A 19,740-nucleotide genomic window follows, 5' to 3' on the forward strand; every position below is an offset into this window, starting at 1 on the left:
GGAGAGAAGATCTGGAAAGAGAGGAATGAAAAATTACTCTAGATTTAGGAACTTAAGCATGAGAGGATGATGGGTGGAGGCTTTGGCTGTAAGAACACTTGATATTTTTGCTGTTGAGGGCAATGAGAAAATTAGCAAGAGATTCAGCATAAAAATGGACATAACAAGTGCATCTCAGCTTTATGCATCTAATAGTATACCTTGGTGCCTACAAGAAATCATATTATGTTTTCAAAGAGCCCTTTATATATATGTGTGTGTGTGTGTGTATATACATATATATACATATACATACACACATATATATGTATATATATACACATATATACAGAATGCCTAAAGGAGGGTGATAAATATGGGCCTTACAAGGAATTGGGTTAGAGGAGAGGGTGGGGATCTTCCCTGTATGAAAGCAATGGGAGCAGAGCTTCCCCCACTAGACACTCTGCTTGGATAGGCAGGCTATGATGGGAAAAAAGGAAAGGTAGAAGCGAAGATGGCAGAGGCTAAGTCCAGCATAGGAGCCCTAGATCTCCAAATGCTTATCCACAGTCCAACTATGTAATGAGATTCTCTGGAAAGTAATTTATGAAATGAAAAACCATCAAGTTTTGAGGGCTTCCAGCAAACAGAGATAATTCTGTGTTGACCACTGCAAAAGAAGAGTGAGGCATGTGATTGTGTGGTTTCTCTGCAGACACAGGTATACCTGGTGTGTCTTCCCTGTACTCTTGCTACCATAAGTAGTGAGGCAGGGCAGCTGAACTGTGGGAGCCGGAAGCCAGTAACTGTGGTCAAAACCCTCTCTCCATTCTAAGGCTACCCCTAGGCAGCAGAAAACAGGAGGGAGATTCCGAACCTCTGGGTTTATGTTTTTAGAACAGCCCTTATACTATGGCTGCAGAACTGGCTGCTGGTTTTAACAAGAGGGCAAGGAGAAAACCTGGTGAGATCTCTTTGTGGCAGAGCAGTGAGGCCCCAGCTCTGGAGAACATCTTGTATTCCTGGGTGGCTTTCTTGGGTCTGTGTTCCCTGGAAAATTCTTGTATACAAAATTAAGCTGAAGGCTGCCTCCTCCAGCAAGGAAACAAAAGGGATTTTAGGCCAGGATGACTCTGGGCAACAAGGTCTGTGACAGCTGTGTCCTGGACAATACCTTCTGAACAGTCTCTTGGGTACTTGGGTCAGTGGAAGGACATGCCCATCAGTGGCTGGAGGACCCTGATAAAGCTACAAAGTCCTCTGATAATTACCTATAGCACATACAAGCACACTGATTCACACTGAAATGAAACAAAATAAAAATGTGCTCTGCTTGATAGGCACAATGTTGTATAAGCGATCTCTCTTGAAGAGTCATATGTAAAACTGTGTGTGTGTGTGTGTGTGTGTGTGTGTGTATGGGGGGGTATAATTCACGTTTATAAAGAGTTCACAGTATAAGCATTTCCGTAAGAAATGTTTATATTCCATTTAAAACATGATTATACATAATAATTTATAAGATTGCAGCTCCAGAGCTAGAAGGTACCCGAGAAGCCATCCAGTCCAATCCCTTCACTTTACAGATGAGTAAACTTAGTCCCAGGGAGGTTAAGTGACTTGCTCAAAGTGATACAGAGTAGTATCAGAGATGGGATTTGAACCCATATCCACTGACCCCTGGGTCATTACTCTCTCTTTCATACCATGCTAATTTTTGAGGAACATATCACCTGCAGACAGAGAGAAAATGTTAAATTTTTTTTAGTAATTTTGTTTGCTAGAGTAAATTATGTACACATTGAAGGCAAATCCTAAAACTGGACATAGTCACTGTGCAGTCAAATCACAATTTGACCTCAAATGGTGTTCAAATTGGGCATATCTAGCATCACCCACCTGAATTTGTAAATTACAGAGAGGCAGACCACAGCTCAACATAAAGGAAAACTTTCTATCAAACATTGGAATAAAAGTGAGGTTAATCTAAGTATTCAAACAGAGGGCAAGGACCTTCCAGGTACCCAGGTTCATGACCTCTGAGTCACTCTTGATTCTTTACTCTTCCCTTTGACTCCCATGCCCAATCAACCACTAAGCCTTGACAGCATATCTCATATCCATCCTCTTCTTTCTACTCTTTCAGCCTAATTCAGGTTCTCATTCAACTCTCACCTGGATTACTGCACAATTTTCCTAATTAGCATCTCTGCTTCCAGCCTCTTCCCTTCTCCAACCCATCCTCCACACAACTCCTCAAGTGATAATTCTAAGGCACAATTCTGACTCCTCTGATCACGTCCCTTCAGTGGCTCTCTTTTGCCTTCAGATAAAATGCATAGCACTGTCTGGGATTTAAAACTCTTCACACAATCTGACTTTAATTGATCTTTCCAGACTGATTTCCTGTCAGTCCCCCTCACATGCTTCATATACCCATCAAACTGGCCAGCTTCAATACCGTATCTTTGGCCCCAATGCCTTTGTGCAGGCCGTGTCCTCCAGGTCTGGAACATTCTCCCTTCCCATGGCCACTTCTTGAAATACTTGAGATTCTTTCAAAGCTCAGCTCAAGTATCACCTCCTGTATTGGGCCTTTTTCTGATTAGCAGCAATCCCCTCCCTTTGTGTCTATTTTGAATTTACTTAACTGTGAACATATTCCATTTCCCCAGTAGAATTATGACCCTAGAGGGCAGAAAATTGTTTTTCTTTCTATCTTTGTATTCCTTGCACCCAGAACAATACCTGGCACATAGTGGATGGAATAAAAATGCTTACTGAATGTGGGTTCAGTAGATTTCTAATGGGGTGAGAGAACAAACTAGATAAAGCCACTTTCAATGCTAAGAATTTCTTAGAAGAAATGTTTTGCATGAGGTCTGGGACAGAATGAAATAAAATCATGCTGTTGTTACAACTTGTTAAGGAATATACCCAATAACCTCTTCAAACACCTGAAATTCCCTTTCTCTCTGTTTGAAGTGGAAGTGTCCCCCAAACCCAAAGAGGCAGCTGCTTGCCCTATAGTGAAGGTAACATTTTTAGTCTCTTAAGACTATGAAATATGGCATAGCACAGTCTCTGAGAAATTAAAGCAGCAGGTCACCCATAGGCACAGAGGGTGGACGAGAGGTTACAGCATATTAATAATGAAAAGCTACAGAAATGCCTTAAAGGTTGTCAGATGTACAACTAAAAAATGAGGTGGTCTAGTGGTCTAGAACAAGAGGGAAAGATACCACTTGATGGATATCCCGAGTGCTGTACTGGGATCTACATAAAAATCAAGACCTCAAGAGCTGGCTCCCAAGATGCTGTATGGAGCCCCTTGTGGAGGATTTATGAAAGGACAGAACAGGAGTTACATGTGGGTGGGTTGTGAGCTACCCTGATGGAACGAGTACCTACCCCAATGTAGCATCTGCACATGAAGAAAAGAATCAAAGTAAGAGTTAACTAAATTTAGTGAGGCAAACTGGAATTTACCTGATTATCTACTTGTGTATTATATATATTCTTTTATATCATATAGGTAAAGTATACTTATATGATGCTTTGGCTTAATTTGATTTGAGTATTTAGAATATTCAACATTGCGTTTATCATACATATTTCTGGATCAGCACGAAGCATCTAAGTATTCAGAGCCTGGGAAAAATCTCAGTGAATAAGTTTCCTAGCTTTGTTTTCAGTCCATCTTAAATCCAGAAATTTCTACTTATACTTTACTTGCATATAAAATATAAGTCATATAAAGATATTAAAGAACTGATTTTTTAAAGCATATAAATATTCGAGATTGTATCTTAGAGTTCATTAGGCTTATATATGCTGACATTATTGGAATTCACTCTACCACTGTGTCTAATTATTGTTGATGGTTTATCAATTCCATTATGAGTTAGTTTAATAAAAGCAAGACAGAGATAGGGAGAGGGTGACAGAGAGGTTTGTTTAAATGGCCTTGATATCACACCACTCCTGAATATAGAAAATATAGCTGCTACAGTTCACTGATTGCATTATGTTGTCATGGCAATGGATGATTTCTGCATGATAAAAAGGAAATAGATAGCAAAGAGTAAAGAAATCAGACTCTGTGTTGGAAATAACTCCAATAGGAACAAACACATCAAACAGAAAAAGCAGCTCATTCAAACTATGAAAGTGGCCTTATAAATCCCCATTCCTCATCTCCCTAGCCTTTTGTAAATCCTATAGCCTTCTCTCGCTATCTTTGTCCACCTCTATACCCAGCAAGCACTCCAGTACATAATACAAGCCTTTCTTCATACTGTGCCCCTTGCCCTTTCTGCTAATCTCTATCCACCACTTTCTTCAAGCAATAGGCAAAAACTGGTTTGAGTGAAGAAACCTTCCCTGACTACCCTTCCATAATTTTAATTATTCTCTGGCTTTATAGTCCATGATACATATGTAAAATTTATACTTTATATTCTTTAATTGTTTCTTGTATATTTTGTCTCCCAGAGCTAGTACAAGGAAAGAGAGCACTGTGTTTAAGATGTGAAAATCCAGGCTTCGGCTGAATATCTTCAATTTACATTAGGCTAGGTGACTTCTGAATCTCAGTTTCTTCATAACATGAACAGGCATGTACTAATAATCCAGAATCTAGCACAGTGCTGTGCACTAAATACAACCTACTTCATGGGTTGCTGTGGTAAAGATCTGGTAAAATAATGGATGTGAAAGCAAAACTAAATGAGAATTATTATGATTTTAGTGTGATATACACTGCTTAATAAATAACATCCTGAATGAGCTTAAGATCTCTGTCCTGGTTCATAAGGAGGCAGTATGAAGTGATTAGGGGTCAGTAGCTTTATGAATTATCCTATGTTGTAGGAACTAATGCTTTGGACAAGCGCCCTTACAGTGAAGTTGCACCTTTCTAGCTTTACTGTATATTTTGGCAAAATCCACAGACCCAGAAATGAAGGATCAGCTTTTGTCACTGACAGGGAAAGCTGAAAGCTTCCATCTGAGACCAGCTTTTAAATTTTAACTTAAAAACAATGTACTTAAATCACTCACTTACATACTGAACCAAATTTTTCCTAGTCAGTGCTTTTTTCATAAACTCTAGCCAATGAAAGCAATACTTTAAATTCAGCTGCTTTCTAGGGGATAATAGAATTGTGGGATTGGAAGAAACTGTAAGGGTTCATCTAGTCTTGACTTCCCTGCCCTTTGTCAGGGTAACATCTGAGCCACTACATGGAATGGCGTTTTCTAATCTTTCAGTTCATGACATATTCCTCTCCTGCCTTCCCTTCTTGGCCTCTCCTATCCAGGTCAATAAACCTCTTCTCCTGATAACATAATTTACATACACACATCATTTCCCTTCTACCATGGCAACTATTCTTCTCCTCCCTCCTCCTCCTTTCCCCCAAATCATCCACCTTTCTGGTCAGAAATTGACAGCAGAGAACAAGGAAATCCAGGGCACTGCAGCCTATAAAAGATATCTTTGTAACCCGCTAAAGTGCCATGACACATTGGCTGGGAAACAGTAACGTAGAGTAGCTCCTCTTCATAACATGGTCTGACAGCTCTAAGCAACTCAACATACAGCACTCAATAAATTCCGAATAATGATGATACATCTGAGCCAGCCAAACAAAACTATCTTTTCTTGTGTGTCTGGATGAAAGTTAGATGTATGTTTTCTACTTCTAATAACCTTGGGAACATATTGCTTCCTCAAACTAAGACTTAATGAAATGAACAGTTTGACCAATGTTGTAGTCACTCTATAATAGCACACATCAATTTATTCATTTAACAAGCATTTACTGAATTTCCACTGTGGGCATAAGCCTTGTATTTTGTGCAAGGGGATAGAGGTCTAAAAGAAATAGAAACGCAATCTCCTCATCTCCAAGAAGTTTACAATTGAGTTACAGGAATTAAAGGAGTCATGTAGCTGTGGGTGGAAATGTTTCATGTGGGAACTGGTTCTCCTATGGGGCCTACTTTTGTTCCAAATGTCTGTTTATGTCCTATGGAAGGAGATTTTGTTTAGGTCAAAGGATTCAGATTGGCAGTCATTTCCTCTGTTTTCCACTCTGCCTCCTTTAAAGTCACTTCCTTCTCTTTTATAATCAGCACAAAGTGGGGGGGCATGTTTTGGGTCAAATTATTTACTACTTTTGGATAGCCTTGCTTTGTGAAGATTCAATTAATTATGGTATTCTCATAACTTCACAAAACTTTCCCTAGTAATTTTTTTTTCTTACTTTGAAAACTTTGAAGACGGGAGCCAAAACAATGGTCCAAACTAAACAGATGACCTATAAGGTCCCTTTCAAGCTCCAAATTTTCACTGAGGCTTCTCTAGGAGGTGACAGTGTTAAGAGTAGAGAAGGTGGCATGGCAGAGAGCTACAAAGGGAAAACTGATAGGTCATGACACTAAATTGGCTATAAGGGTGACAGAGGGTGAGCAGTCCAGGATGATGCCTTGGTTTAGAGCCTGGAAGACTAGGAGGATTGTGGTACCCTCAACATTAATGTGGAAGTTAAAAAGAAGGGGGGGTTTAGGGGGAAAGATAATGAGTTCAGATTTGTTGGATATTTTGAGTTTAAGATGTCTATAGTACATCCCATTCAAGACATCTAATTGGCTAACTGAAGGTTGGCAGAGAAGTTAGGGCTGGATAAGTAGATTTGTGAATCATCAGCATAAAGATGGTCATTAAAATACATGGGAACAGATGAGATTACCAAGTAAAACAGTATAGAGGAAGAAGAGAAGAGGGCCCAAGACAGAGCCCTGTAAGACAGTCACAGTTAGAGGATGTGACCTGAATGAAGATGTGGCAAAGGAGACTGAGAAGGAGCAGTCAAGAGCAGTCACAAAAATGTATGAAGAAGGTGTGGGGGGAGAGGGGAGGGAGGGCAGAGAGAGGGTGATTGAGGCTCAAAGGCTAGAGAGAGGTCAAGGAGGATGAAGACAGAAAAGGCCCTTAGATTTGGCAATTAAAATATTATTAGTAACTGCAGAGGTAGCAGTCTTGGTGGAATGATGAAGTCAGTAGCACATTAGTAGGCATGAAGACAGGGGATAGTGAGAGTGATCTAAGGCTGAGGCTTTGCAGGACAAGTTTGGTGATGTGATAAGGGGTCAAGGGACTCAAGTGTAGAGGGCTGAGTGACATGGCAGCATGGGAAAGTGGAAAAAAATCCCAAATTTAGGGTCAAAAGGACGGGTTCAAATGTTGGCTTTGCTACTTATTACTTGTATGACATTAAACAAATTACTTAACCTCTTTGGGCCTCAGAGTTTTCTCATCTGTACAATGGGGGGGGTCAGATCAGATTTAAACTCTTCCTAATTTTAAACACCATCAAGTCCCTGTTGCAAGTATACCTGGAACATACAACTAGACAAGTTGAGAGTTGGCACCAAGGGTTGGAATCCAAAAAATGTGGGGAAAGACTGAATGTCCATCAGTATAACTTCAAAATGGCCCCCTCAGTATCCCATACCAGATACATATGACAGAATTAAACATAGTCACTCTGGTTATTTAGAATTCAGTAAGCTCCCCCAAAGGGGGCTAATATCAAAAGGGGGTTTCAACTTCTAACAGTGGTTACCCATGTCCTATTTGGATTAGGCTGGAGACTGGGTTTAGAAGGCTAGGCTCTGCAGGGCTATGTCACTGCATATGGGAAGAATCTTTTCAGAGATGGTTTTGTACAGAAAAGAGTGCTGGACTGTGTGCAGGTGAGAAAGATCCATCAATGTCTTTGTTTTCTGAAGCCTTGTATTTGTCTGCAAGATCTTTGAGTGATGCAGAGACACCTGTGAAGACCATGCTCCTTGGGGGAAAGCACAAATGGTGGACTGGCAAATCTGTCAGGATATAGGGCTTCCCACTGATAACTCCTGAAATCAGAAGTTAAGTTACTAGGATGGGAACACACATCAGGAAATAAGAAATGAGGGAACAAAGGAGCTTAGAATTAGATTACTAAGCAAAGTTAGTAATGCAGAACATGAGAGGCATTTGATACTAGCTGTGGCACTAGACTTGGAAGACTTGAGTTCAAGTCCCAACTCAAGCACTTATTAAAACTAAGTGAAGGTCAAGATGGCAGAGTAGAAGCAGGACCTGCCCGCTGCTCCAGCTTCCACCTTCCCCAATCCATGTAAAAAGGGGACTCTAAACAAACTTTGGAGCTGCAGAACCCACAAAATGACACAGAGAAGCTAACCTCCTGCTGAGGACAGCCCGGCAGGCTGGCAGGAATCGGCCAGTGCAGCACTCTGGGAGCTGAGCCCAGCCCCACACCGAGGCTTTAGCCCCAGGGCAGGCCTGACCAGCTGCCAGCCGGAGGGACTCCAGATTAGCAGTAGCTGTGGCCATTTCCAGATTTATCAACACATAGATGCGAAAGACAAAGTGAGAGGTCAGTGAAGTCTGGACTTTGGGACCCAGTAAGTGGGAGTGCGTGGCTTTTGCCCCTGGGGCGAGAAGCTGCTGAGACACTGGCACAGCCAGCCAGCGCCACGTGGCAGCTTCAGCTCCTGGCCTTCAGAGTGTAGGGGGGACCAAGCACCAGTCTGAGGGGTAATCGCTCTTGCTTTAACCTTCTTGGATCTGGATTGCAGTCTAGGGTGGAGGTCCTGGGGTGTGTGTCCAGCTTGCTAGAGAGTGTGGAGACCTCAAAGAGGGCACCCATCTAATATCTCCAGCAGCTGAGAAAACCCCAGCATTTGGGACGAAAACTCCCCTGTCTGGTGGCAAAGTCCTACTGTGGCAAAAAGCCCAGGGGTCAAGTGACTGAGGGGCAACATGACCAGGCAAAGGAAACAAAGCAGACAGAAGATTCCAACATTACACTCCTATTTTGGGGACAAAAAGGAGCAAAGCATGGAACAGGAGGAAGACAATGAAGTTAGAACTCCTGCACCAAAAGCTTGAAAGGAAAATCCGAGCTGGTTACAGGCCACAGAGGACCTTAAGAAGCAGATAAGAGAAGTGGAGGAAAAATCAGGAAGAGAAATGAGAACGATACAAGAAAATTATGAAATGAGAGTCAACAGCCTGACTGAGGAAAATACTACCTTAAAAAATAGACTAACTCAAATGGCAAAAGAGGCTCAAAAAGGCAATGAGGAGAAGAATGCCTTAAAAAGCCAAATTTGCCAGATGGAAAAAGAATCTCAAAAGCTCAATGAGGAGAATCATGGCTTCAGAATTAGATTGGAGCAAATGGAAGCTAATGACTTTATGAGAAATCAAGATACTGTTAAACAGATCCAAACAAATGAAAGAATAGAAGGCAATGTGAAATATCTCATAGGAAAAACCACTGACCTGGAAAATAGATCCAGGAGAGATAATTTAAAAATTACTGGACTATCTGAAAGCCATGATCAAAGTAAGAACCTAGAAATCATCCTCCAGGAAGTTCTCAAAGAAAACTGCCCTGATGTTTTAGAACCAGAGGGCAAAATAGAGGTTGAAAGAATCCACCGATCACCTGCTGAAAAAGATCCCAAAAAGAAAACTCCTAGGAATATTATAGCCAGGTTCCAGAATTCCCAGATTAAGGAGAGAATATTACAAACAGCCAGGAAGAAACAATTTGAATATTGTGGAAACATAATCAGGATAACCCAGGATCTGGTAGCTTTTACTCTGAGGGATCGAAGGGCTTGGAATATGATATTCCAGAGGTCAAAGGAGCTGGGATTAAAACCAAGAGTCACCTACCCAGCAAAACTGAGTATCATGTTTCAGGGGAAAATATGGTCATTCAGTGGAATAGAGGACTTTCAAGCATTCTTGCTGAAAAAACCATAGTTGAACAGAAAATTTGGCATTCAGATACAAGAAGCAGGAGAAGCATGAGAAGGTAAACAGGGAAAAGAAATCTTAAGGAACTTATCAAAGTTGAACTATTAACATTCCTACATATAACTTTTCTCAGTAGTTGAAAGGAATAGAAATATATATATGTCTATATATGAGGGTATGTATATGGGCATATGAATACATATGTGAATGTGTATGTATGTTTACAGATATACATAGATAGAGGGCACAGGACCAATTTAACAGGAAGGGATGATACTTAAAAAGTGAAATTAAGAGGTGAGAGAGGAATATAATGAGAGGAGATGGGGAGAGACAGAATGGGGTAAACTATCTCATATAGAAGAGGCAAGGGAAAATGGTTACAATGGAGGGGAAGAATAGGAAGGCAAAAGGGAATGGGTCAACCTTATTCCCGTTGAATTTGCCTTGAGGATGGAATGAAATACACACTAAATAGGGTATCTCACCCTCCAGGAGAGTAGGGGGGAAGGGGATGAGAGGGAGGATGATGGAAGGGAGGGCAGGCTGGGGGGAAGGTAAGTTGGAAGCACCCACTTTTGAAAAGGGACGGGATCAAAGCAAAGAATAGAACAAGTGGGAGGTGGGATAGGAGGGAGGGAAATATAATCAGTCTTTTACAATATATCTACTATGTTATTGTTTTGCATTAGCCACATATGTACAACCTATACTGAACTGCTTATCTTCCCAGTAAGGGTGGGTGACAAGGGAGGAAGGGAATGAATCTGGAATTCAAAGCTTTAAAATCAAATATTCAAACATATATACATATATATATACACACACTATTATTAATACTATTTTACATGTAATTGGGAAATAAGATATACAGGCACTGGGGCATAGAGATCCACTGGAAAAGTCAAAAGGAGTATGGGAGAAAATATGGGAGTGAGCGATTGGAGGAGGGGATATCCTGTGGGACTGCTATTTTGGGGCCATGGGTAGGGGAAAAACGGGGAGAAAATTTGTAACTCAAAATCTGGTGGAAATGAATGATGTAAATCAGAAGGGAATAAAGCATTTGAAAAAAAATTAAAAATTAAAAAAAATTATTATGGATTACCATTAAAAAAAACAACAATGTGAAACTGGGCAAATCACTCATCCTCTCTGTGTCTCAAGTTTCCTCCACTGTAAAATGAAGTATTTGCATTCAATGGCCTCTAAGACTCCTTCTAGCTCTAAAGTCATGATCCCATAGGCAGGCTAGCTAAGCCAAGGTTAGGAACAGCAGATATTAGAATTAGAAGTGGAAGGGATATACTGTAGTTAGAGTTTACAGAGCAGGGCAAGTTATATGGCTTGCCAGCAGAGTACTTGATGGATCTTAAATACCTGGCAGTGTCCCCTCTTCCTTTTGTCTCTAGTCTGCAGGGTAATACCTGTACATTTTGCTTACCTGTATCCTCCCAGAGTCCTAATACTAATGAGCATTATAGTTTCTATTTTATTTAAAGAAACTACGGGGTTGGGGCAGCCAGGTAGCACAGCGAGTAAGAGCACCGGCTCCAGTGTCAGGATGACCTGGAGATCAAATCCGGGCTCAGATATTCAGCACCACACCCAGAAATAACTGGCCGTGTAACCTTGAGCAAGTTACTTAACCCCGATTGCTTTAAAAAACAAAACAAAACAAAAAAACTATGGGGTCCTTAAGAGTTCCTATTCAAGCTTTTTGGCTTATCTAATTCCCTATTTGTACCCAATCTGTCATGTTTTATGTGAATTTCCTTGTTCTTCCATAAGCAATCTTCCTAGATGCTCACCCCCACAATCACTGCACTGGCTTCTTCCTTTTCTAATTAGCCACACAGGGCTTTATTTTGACCACCTTTTCAGTGTGTAGGGCATATATTTGTCCTGTCTTTCCAAAAAGAAATTTTTAGTCATTCCTGGCATTATCTGAGTAATCTAGTAATCTTTAATCTATTCTTTTCATCCCCCCCCCCAAATGGCTATATTTCATTGCAGTTCCTTTTTCTACAGTCAATTAACAGCATAATTATATTCTCTGGCTTTTCTTCTCATCAGAGTGCTAAACTGTAATGGAAATGCAAATTTAAAGATCTTCCCTGCCCTTAGGCCCTTTGATAGGTTTAAGAGACTCTGAGAGCCTTCCTTGATTTGAAAATATACTCTGCCTCCTAATAGGCTGAACGTGGTCACATGGAGCCTGTAGCAGGAGGCTTGGTTTTCAGGAATGCCCATACCTTGATGCTGTGTGATTGGGCAGTGGGTCAAGAGGGTGGTTACATTCTCTGACCCAGGAGAAGGCTATATAATCTCTGATGTGAGGCTTTGCTTTGGGGCTCACTTGGAGAAGAGTTCTGTGATTTCATCAGATGAAACTCTGGGAAGCCGCTGTTGAGAGCCTCCTGGCTTTGAAAAACCCAGATGTTGATTTGGTATGGTACGAAATGGTTGGACAGTTCGGAAACTTGTCTACTTGATATGTTTCTCTGTCTTGATGATTCTGTCTGTATACTCTGAAGTTCGGGGTGCTGACCTTTTCCCCCTGAACTAGGTAAACGATATCTGTTTGACTGATTAAAGTAAGCTTGTTAACCCATTTTGAGTTGCTTTCCTTTATCAAAGCAACCTGTAAGTGACTGTTACACTTTCAGCCTGAGTGGAAACCCAGTTTCAAAAAAAAATTTTTTTTAATCTCACCATTCATGGAAAATGCCCTTCCTCCTCATCCCTGGCTATTAAAATCTTTCATTTCCTTCATGGTTGTTGGCAGCCACCCTAGGGACGCTGGGGTGCTTGCTGCTACATAAACTTAGTCAAGTTATAATCACAAATTCATAGTTGTTCACCCATGGACACCTCTTAAACTATTTCCTGTCCCTCACAAAGAACCAATTTATTGCATTTTTCCTTTCTTCATGGGGCTTTAAAATGACCTTCCCAGGGAAGTATTCTCTAAAAATCTTACCATATCTTATCTTGATAACATATTCTACTAATTAATCTGTGGACAGTTGAAGTCCTCCATTACTGTGGCCAGGCTGAATTCTGGTTCTTCTGCAAGCTTACTTCTTTCCAATTAGCCTGGCCAGTATACAGACACTGGCATCTATGGCTTATGGCTTGCTCTGACCTCCTCTGGTCATTGTCCATAATCCCCATTAATTAAGCATGGAATTTCTATTTGCAAACATTCTTCTTAGAAGTACTATATTTCATTGGTTATCTTTCCACAAAGTCTTTTGATTGCCAAATATATCAAGGTCCTTACTTGTTGCTAAGCATTCCACCTTCAACTACATTCAACGAATATTTATTAAGTGCAAGATTCTAGAAATGCAAAAATTAAAAGAACAAACAAACCCAACACTATTTCTGCTCTCAAGGAGTTTACATGTTGATGTATAGATATGACATGTATACAAAATCAGTATGATATGAGGTAAAATGAGAGAGGGGTAAAAAAAAAAAAGGACCCAGACAGGGTACACTACGAAAATATGATGAGGGAGGGACCATTTTCAAACAGGAAGATCCAGCAGGATTCATGGAAAAGGTGGCACCTGAACAGTACCATGAAGGAAATGAAAGATTTTAATAGCCAGGGATGAGGAGGAAGGGCATTTTCCATGAATGGCAAGACTAAAAAAAATTTTTTTTGAAACTGGGTTTCCACTCAGGCTGAAAGTATAACAGTCACTTACAGGCTTAATTCCACCACTGACTGGCATAGAAAATTCGACCTGCTCTATTTCTAACCTGGACTGGTTTGTTCCTCCTTAGGCAGTCCAGTGGCTTCTCTCTTCATATCAGTGCCACACTTAGTGTGGAAACTGCAATAGCTTTATTAGCCCTATTACAGCTCAGAACTTCCACCAGCCTCAGCCTCCCCAGTGGCATGGATCGCAGGTGTGTGCCACTGGGCCTGGCAACAGATTGCTTTTACATGTACATAGATAGAGTTGAGGGAGAAGAGGATGAGACTGAAGAGCAATGAGTTTGGCTGGAAGATAAAGTGGGAGTGAGATATGTTAGGCTGAAGTCTGAATGTGGAGGGCCTTAAATTTAAGAAGTTAATATTCTATCCTGTAGATAATAGGGCAACAATGAAGGGTTTTGAACAGAAGAAAGTCAGAGCTGTTTATTAGGAAGATCATTTTTGTAGATGTTACAAAGGGTCAATTAGAGAAGTGATGAAGTGTGCTTGGAGAGGATGAGATGGATGATCAAGGGATGTTATGGACAAGGGCTAGATAGGGCTAAGAAATTAATAGAATGTGGGCAAGTGAGGTAGAAGGAAAAGAAGTGAATGAACATGAGGTTTTGTGCTGGGGTGACTGGGAAAATGATAGTGGAAGCAATAGAAAGGTTACAATCGTTTCATTTTTATTGCTTTTAATAGTAACACAGAGGGGCGGCCAGGTAGCACAGCGAGTAAGAGCACCAGCTCCAGTGTTGAGAAGACCTGGAGATCAAATCCCGGGCTCAGACACTTAGCACCCACCCAGAAACACCTGGCTGTGTAACCTTGAGCAAGTTACTTAACCCCAATTGCTTAGGGGCAGCCAGGTGGCTCAGCGAGTAAGAGCACTGGATCCAGTGTCGGGATGACCTAGATCAAATCCGGGCTCTGATACTCAGCACCACACCCAGAAACAACTGGCCGTGTAACCTTGAGCAAGTTACTTAACCCCGATTGCTTAAAAAAAAAATAGTAACACAGAAGAATATATAAGTTTTGGCTTTTAGTTCTGGCCATTTCTCATGCTTGTCAACTGCCTGACTAATGGGCAGTGTATGCACAGATCTCAAACAGGAGGATGGCACAGAGCAAGCAGGATGCTCTGCAATTTGTCCTTTGGTTGCTGGACTAGAAGCTTGTGTACTGCATTGGCTTTTCTTGAGCCACTTCTAGTTCATCCTGACCCTGTGTTCCCTACTCCTGTTCTGGTCTCTACCTCCCAAATGGGTGACGTAGCCCTATACCTTCTGACTCCTATTTTTACTGCCATCTTGGGCTTGGCAACTCTGTTCTCCCTGACTCTTTGGTTTAATTCTTGATTCAGACTTAGACCAACAAGTAGTTTCTTCCTGTTTCTAACAGCTGTCTTCTGGCCCATCTTCTCTGTACCTCTCTCCACCACCCACTGTTTTTGATCATTTTTGATACCACACTGATCATCAGTTGGAGGATGAGGAGAAGCAGTGCTGCACAGTGTAAACAGCCCTAGCCCTCAGGTCGGGGAGCCTTGGGATTGCACTTTCACTCCCGGGGGGATCTTGGATATGTCATGTCACTTCTCTGGGCCCTGGTTTCCTCATCTATAAAATAAAGGTGATGGACTAAGTGGCCTCTAAGGTCCCTTGAAGATATAAAGATATAAATATAAATAAATATCCTGTCAGGTTGGTTTATTATTGTTTAGTTGTGTGGTTCTTACTGTAAACAACAAGAAACATCTGTGAGAAAGCTAATCGAGCTTAGGGATGCAATCTTTCAGCTTGGAACTGAACCTGCAACCTGGTTGGTGTGCCTTAGGAATTAATCAGTAGGGACGTCTGGCAGCAGACAGGGGCCAGAGAAAAAGGAGAACATTCCAAAAGGGTACAGTCTCAAATCAGTGTCTGGGAAACAGGTAGAAGAACCTGAGGGACAGCAACTCTGTCAAGATCAGGACTGAAGAGAAAAAGGGGGCTTAGGGCCAAGCTGTATCATGGCAAGGCAAGCGTGGTCATGAATAAACGTGCTTAGCTTGATTTCATGAGTGACAGATAATCGGTAGGCGCCACATAGGGGCTGCTGCAATGCAAGTGCATTTTAACCAATCACTGGGATATTTTGTAATGATGGATGAATTACAAGAGGGAGCATTTATTATCCAATCAAAATGATGTGACTACTAATGGAGCATGATTATAATGTTGTATCTGATAATAAATTAATATTTTGAGTATGAGTACAAATGTTAATGTTTTATATCCACTCATAAGATGTGTGCTTGATTGTTAATTTACTGGCTTTGTGGTTTAAGAGTGGAGTGCACACCTCCCTTGAGGCTTATTCCCACTTCAGAAGATACAACAAGCAGGCATAATAAAGCATCAATGGCTAGGCTTCGTGGAGAATCCATATGCAGCACCTGAAAGAGTGTGAGTGTGTGTGAGTGTGAGTGTGAGAGTGAGAGTGAGAGAGTGAGAGAGAGAGAGAGAGAGACAGACAGACAGACAGACAGACAGAGAGAGAGAGAGAGAGAGAGAGAGAGTGTGTGTGTGTGTGTGTGTGTGTGTGTGTGTGTGTGTGTGTGTGTGTGTGTGTAGACCTGAACTACAGAGAGGAGAATGGGCTTTAGCAAACCTTAGTAACCTCATCAGCATCACGTTATAACTATCAAAGTGCACCAGCCTGGACAGAAACTGCAATTTATTGCTGTACAACATGAAAATACGAGAGAAGAAGCTGTGATAGTCATGTTAATTCAGCTTTGCAGATACATGCTCTCCCCTTCCCCAGGAAGAACAAGGAATACAATGAATTATTACTTCCTGGGAATAAAAGTGTTACTGACACTGAATGAAGAGGCATTTTGAAGTTTGCAAAACCTCATCAGAGTCTGATCATCAAAGAAAGTAAATTTGCGCTTCATTAGACATTTATGTCAGATTCCAAAAAATCTGAGATTGTAGTAAAAGAATATCCTGGATTATTCTGGTGTGGAATGTGGGAGATTCACAATCACTTAGAACTAAAATTCTTTTTGTCTGATTCTGTGACATTCGTACCTCAAAGTGCTATACTACATAAAATTAATTTTCTAATCAGAATTTTTTGTTAACATTTCTGATAAACCCTCAACACGATGGTCAACGCTCTGAGGTCGGTGTCAATCATTACCTACTTCATGTGCTCCACAGTCAAAGTGGTCATCTTGCTGCACCTCACACATGACTCTCCATCTCCTGTCTCGATGCCAATGTCCTACTCATCCCCTCCTCCTCACAGAATGCCTCATGTCCTTCAAAGCTTAGCTCAAGAGCTCCCTTTTGCACAAGGCCCTTCCTTATCTCCACAGCTAGCTACGCCTCCTTTCCCCACCCAAACTACGTTATGTTTACTTTGAATACACTTCTACATGCCTGTGTCATCTCCTGATAAAATGTAAACATCTCGAGCACAAGGATGGTTTCATTTCTGACTTTGTATCCCTACAGCTGATGAGCAGTGTGTGGTATATAGTAGGCACTTAATAAATGCTTGTGGACTGACTGCCTGATTCTCAGGGACTGATGCAGATTATCCCAAAGATTTTGTTTTAGCCTAACTTTCTCTCCACACATGCAAATCCACATACGTGGGCAATCTCACTGGACTGCACACACCTCATCACCTTACCTGGTGGGGGCATGCTTCTGTTCTTCTTCCTCATCTGTGTCACTGCTGATGGTGATGACGCTGACTGTGGGGCTGGGGGTGTCAGGTATTACAATTGTCTGCCGCTGGCGCTCCTTGGTGGTGCTGGAAGCCACGTCGCCCCACCCACAGGTGACGGAGGTGCTGCAGGCAGGGCTGTTGTGTACCATTGCACAACGGGGAGGTGTGTTCTCTTTGACTCGCTTGGATCTCTGAGGAGAAGTGATGGTCTGGGAGGAGGAAACCTCGTAGGCTGACACATTTCTGGAAAGACATAGACACACTTAGAGACAAGCTTGGGGCACAGCATCTTTTCTTGAGGATTTCAACATTCTAGTCAATCATGCTCAAAATCTTAATGTCACTTTGGTCTCTTTTCTCTCATATTCCATGTTTGATGAATTGCCAAGTTCTGCTGAGTCTCCTTCATAATATTTCTTCCATCTGTCCCTTCCTTTCCACTACCACAGCATTCATCCCAATCTAAGCCCTCATTATCTTTGGCCTCAACCACTGCAGTAACTTAATTAATCTTTCCATGTCCAGTCTTGTCCCAATCCAATTCCATCCCTTGCAGTGCTACAAGATAAATTTCATATGCAAAAATCTAATCAGACCACTTTATTATTCAAAATCATCCAATAATTTCCAATTGCCTATAAAATAAAGTTCAAAGTTCATAATCTTTCAAGTATTCTTTCCTGTCATTAAAAAAATCATTAATCAGAGATGCTGTTTTGATGTGATAAATCTTGAACTGAGCCTTGAAGGAAGCATAAGATTTAGCTTATCACAGAGGATGAGAACAGGTTAAGTGAAGAAAACACAGAAGTCTCATGCTGAGCATTTTATAGAATCATCATATTGGAAGTGACCTTGAGAGATAGTCTAGATGGCCTCCTTCATTTACACACGTATTTTCTAGTCCTATTTTATACTAACTCCTCCAGTCATACAGGACTCCTTACTGTTCCATGGAGAAGCCATATACGATTAGGGGATCACACCTCTCATTTTAAAGACAAGGAAGCTGAGGTAGTGATCTGCCCAAATTCATACAGGTAGTAAAATTACAACTGTAATTTAAGCCCAGGTATTGCGACTCCCAAACCAGGCCTGCGTCTACTATACCAGACTGCCTGTGCTTGTCCTGTTCTGGCCTTCTAGCTCCCCCTGCCAAAATCTTACATGCTTCTTCAAAAATGTCACGTCTTCCATGAAGCCTTTGGAGATCACCTCAGTCTGATTCCCCAGGTCATAAATATTCATTTGTTTCTTGGAGTTTGCCTACTATTCTGTTGCTACTTTTCTTAAATGCTCATCAACATACAGGGTGTCCAGTGGTGTTACTCTTTCCACCAATATACAAGGTTGATCCTAATGATTTAATAGTTAAATTCTAGGGATTTTCCTGACGCAAATAGTGGTTAAGTGACTTGATCCTGGTTACAAAGCTGGTTATCAGAGAAAGAACTTGAACTCAGATCTTCCTAACCCTGAGGGCAGCACTCTGCCCTCTGATCTATGTAGACTCTAGATCTTACTTATCCACTCACAGGAGTTGGGTTTGGTGGGGTTTTTTGCAGTTATATGTGTATATATATATATATTTTTTAAGCAATCGGGGTGAAGTAACTTGCTCAAGGTTACACGGCCAGTTATTTCTGGGTGTGGTGCTGAGTGTCTGAGCCCGGGATTCGATCTCCAGGTCGTCCCAACGCTGGAGCCGGTACTCTTACTCGCTGAGCCACCTGGCTGCCCCTAAGCAATTGGGGTTAAATAACTTGCTCAAGGTTACACGGCCAGGTGTTTCTGGGTGGGTGCTAGGTATCTGAGCCCAGGATTCGATCTCCAGGTCTTCTCAACACTGGAGCCGGTGCTCTTACTTGCTGTGCTACCTGGCCGCCCCATATGTGTATATTTTTTAATTCCCTCTCATATGCAAGTTTGTAAATTCTTTTGAGAGCAGGAACAGTGTCTTATCTGGCCTTGTAATCCTGTCACTGCTTAGCACAATAGCTGTTGGATTTTAGGCCTTTGTACTAAAAGGTACTAAATCTGGTGATTTTTAAGTGAGCCTTCATTTCTCACTGGAAAGGGATGTGATCTTGAAATTCCCTTTCTTTTGTTGTTTTTTATTCATGTCTGACTTTGTGACAGAGTGCGCCATAGTATGCCAAAACTCTCCATAGGTTGTTGTTTTTTGGTAAGGATACTGGAGTGGTTTATCATTCCCTTCTCCACTGGATTAAGGCAAAGAGAGGTTAAGAGACTTGTCCAGGGTCACACAGCTAGTAAGTGTCTGAGGCTGGATTTGAACTCAGGTCTTCCTGATTCCAGGTCCACTGCTGTATCCACTGAGCCATTTAATTGCCTCAGTGATAAAAAAAAAATCTGGTCATTTAAAAATAAGCCTATATCTCTTCCTGGAAAAGGATGTGATCTTAAAATCCTACTTCATCATTTCTATTAATTTCTTTTAAAAGACTTTCCT

The 19,740-nt window shown here is 41.4% G+C and overlaps 1 protein-coding gene across 7 annotated transcripts in view; it reads right to left on the minus strand.

Moving 5' to 3' along the window:
- The window catches only part of HIPK2 (homeodomain interacting protein kinase 2), a 251,076-nt gene that overhangs the window by 16,442 nt on the left and 214,894 nt on the right, over positions 1–19,740 (minus strand). For all 7 annotated transcript variants that reach the window (XM_069087340.1, XM_069087337.1, XM_069087338.1 and 4 more), the window contains one exon: positions 17,229–17,510. In XM_069087340.1, coding sequence (XP_068943441.1) covers positions 17,229–17,510 — 282 coding nt within the window. The remainder of the gene's footprint in view (positions 1–17,228; positions 17,511–19,740) is intronic.

Source organism: Petaurus breviceps, unplaced genomic scaffold, assembly GCF_028583685.1.
Source record: "Petaurus breviceps papuanus isolate PSGF00001 unplaced genomic scaffold, PetGlider_PUasm1.0 181, whole genome shotgun sequence".
NCBI lineage: Eukaryota > Metazoa > Chordata > Mammalia > Diprotodontia > Petauridae > Petaurus > Petaurus breviceps.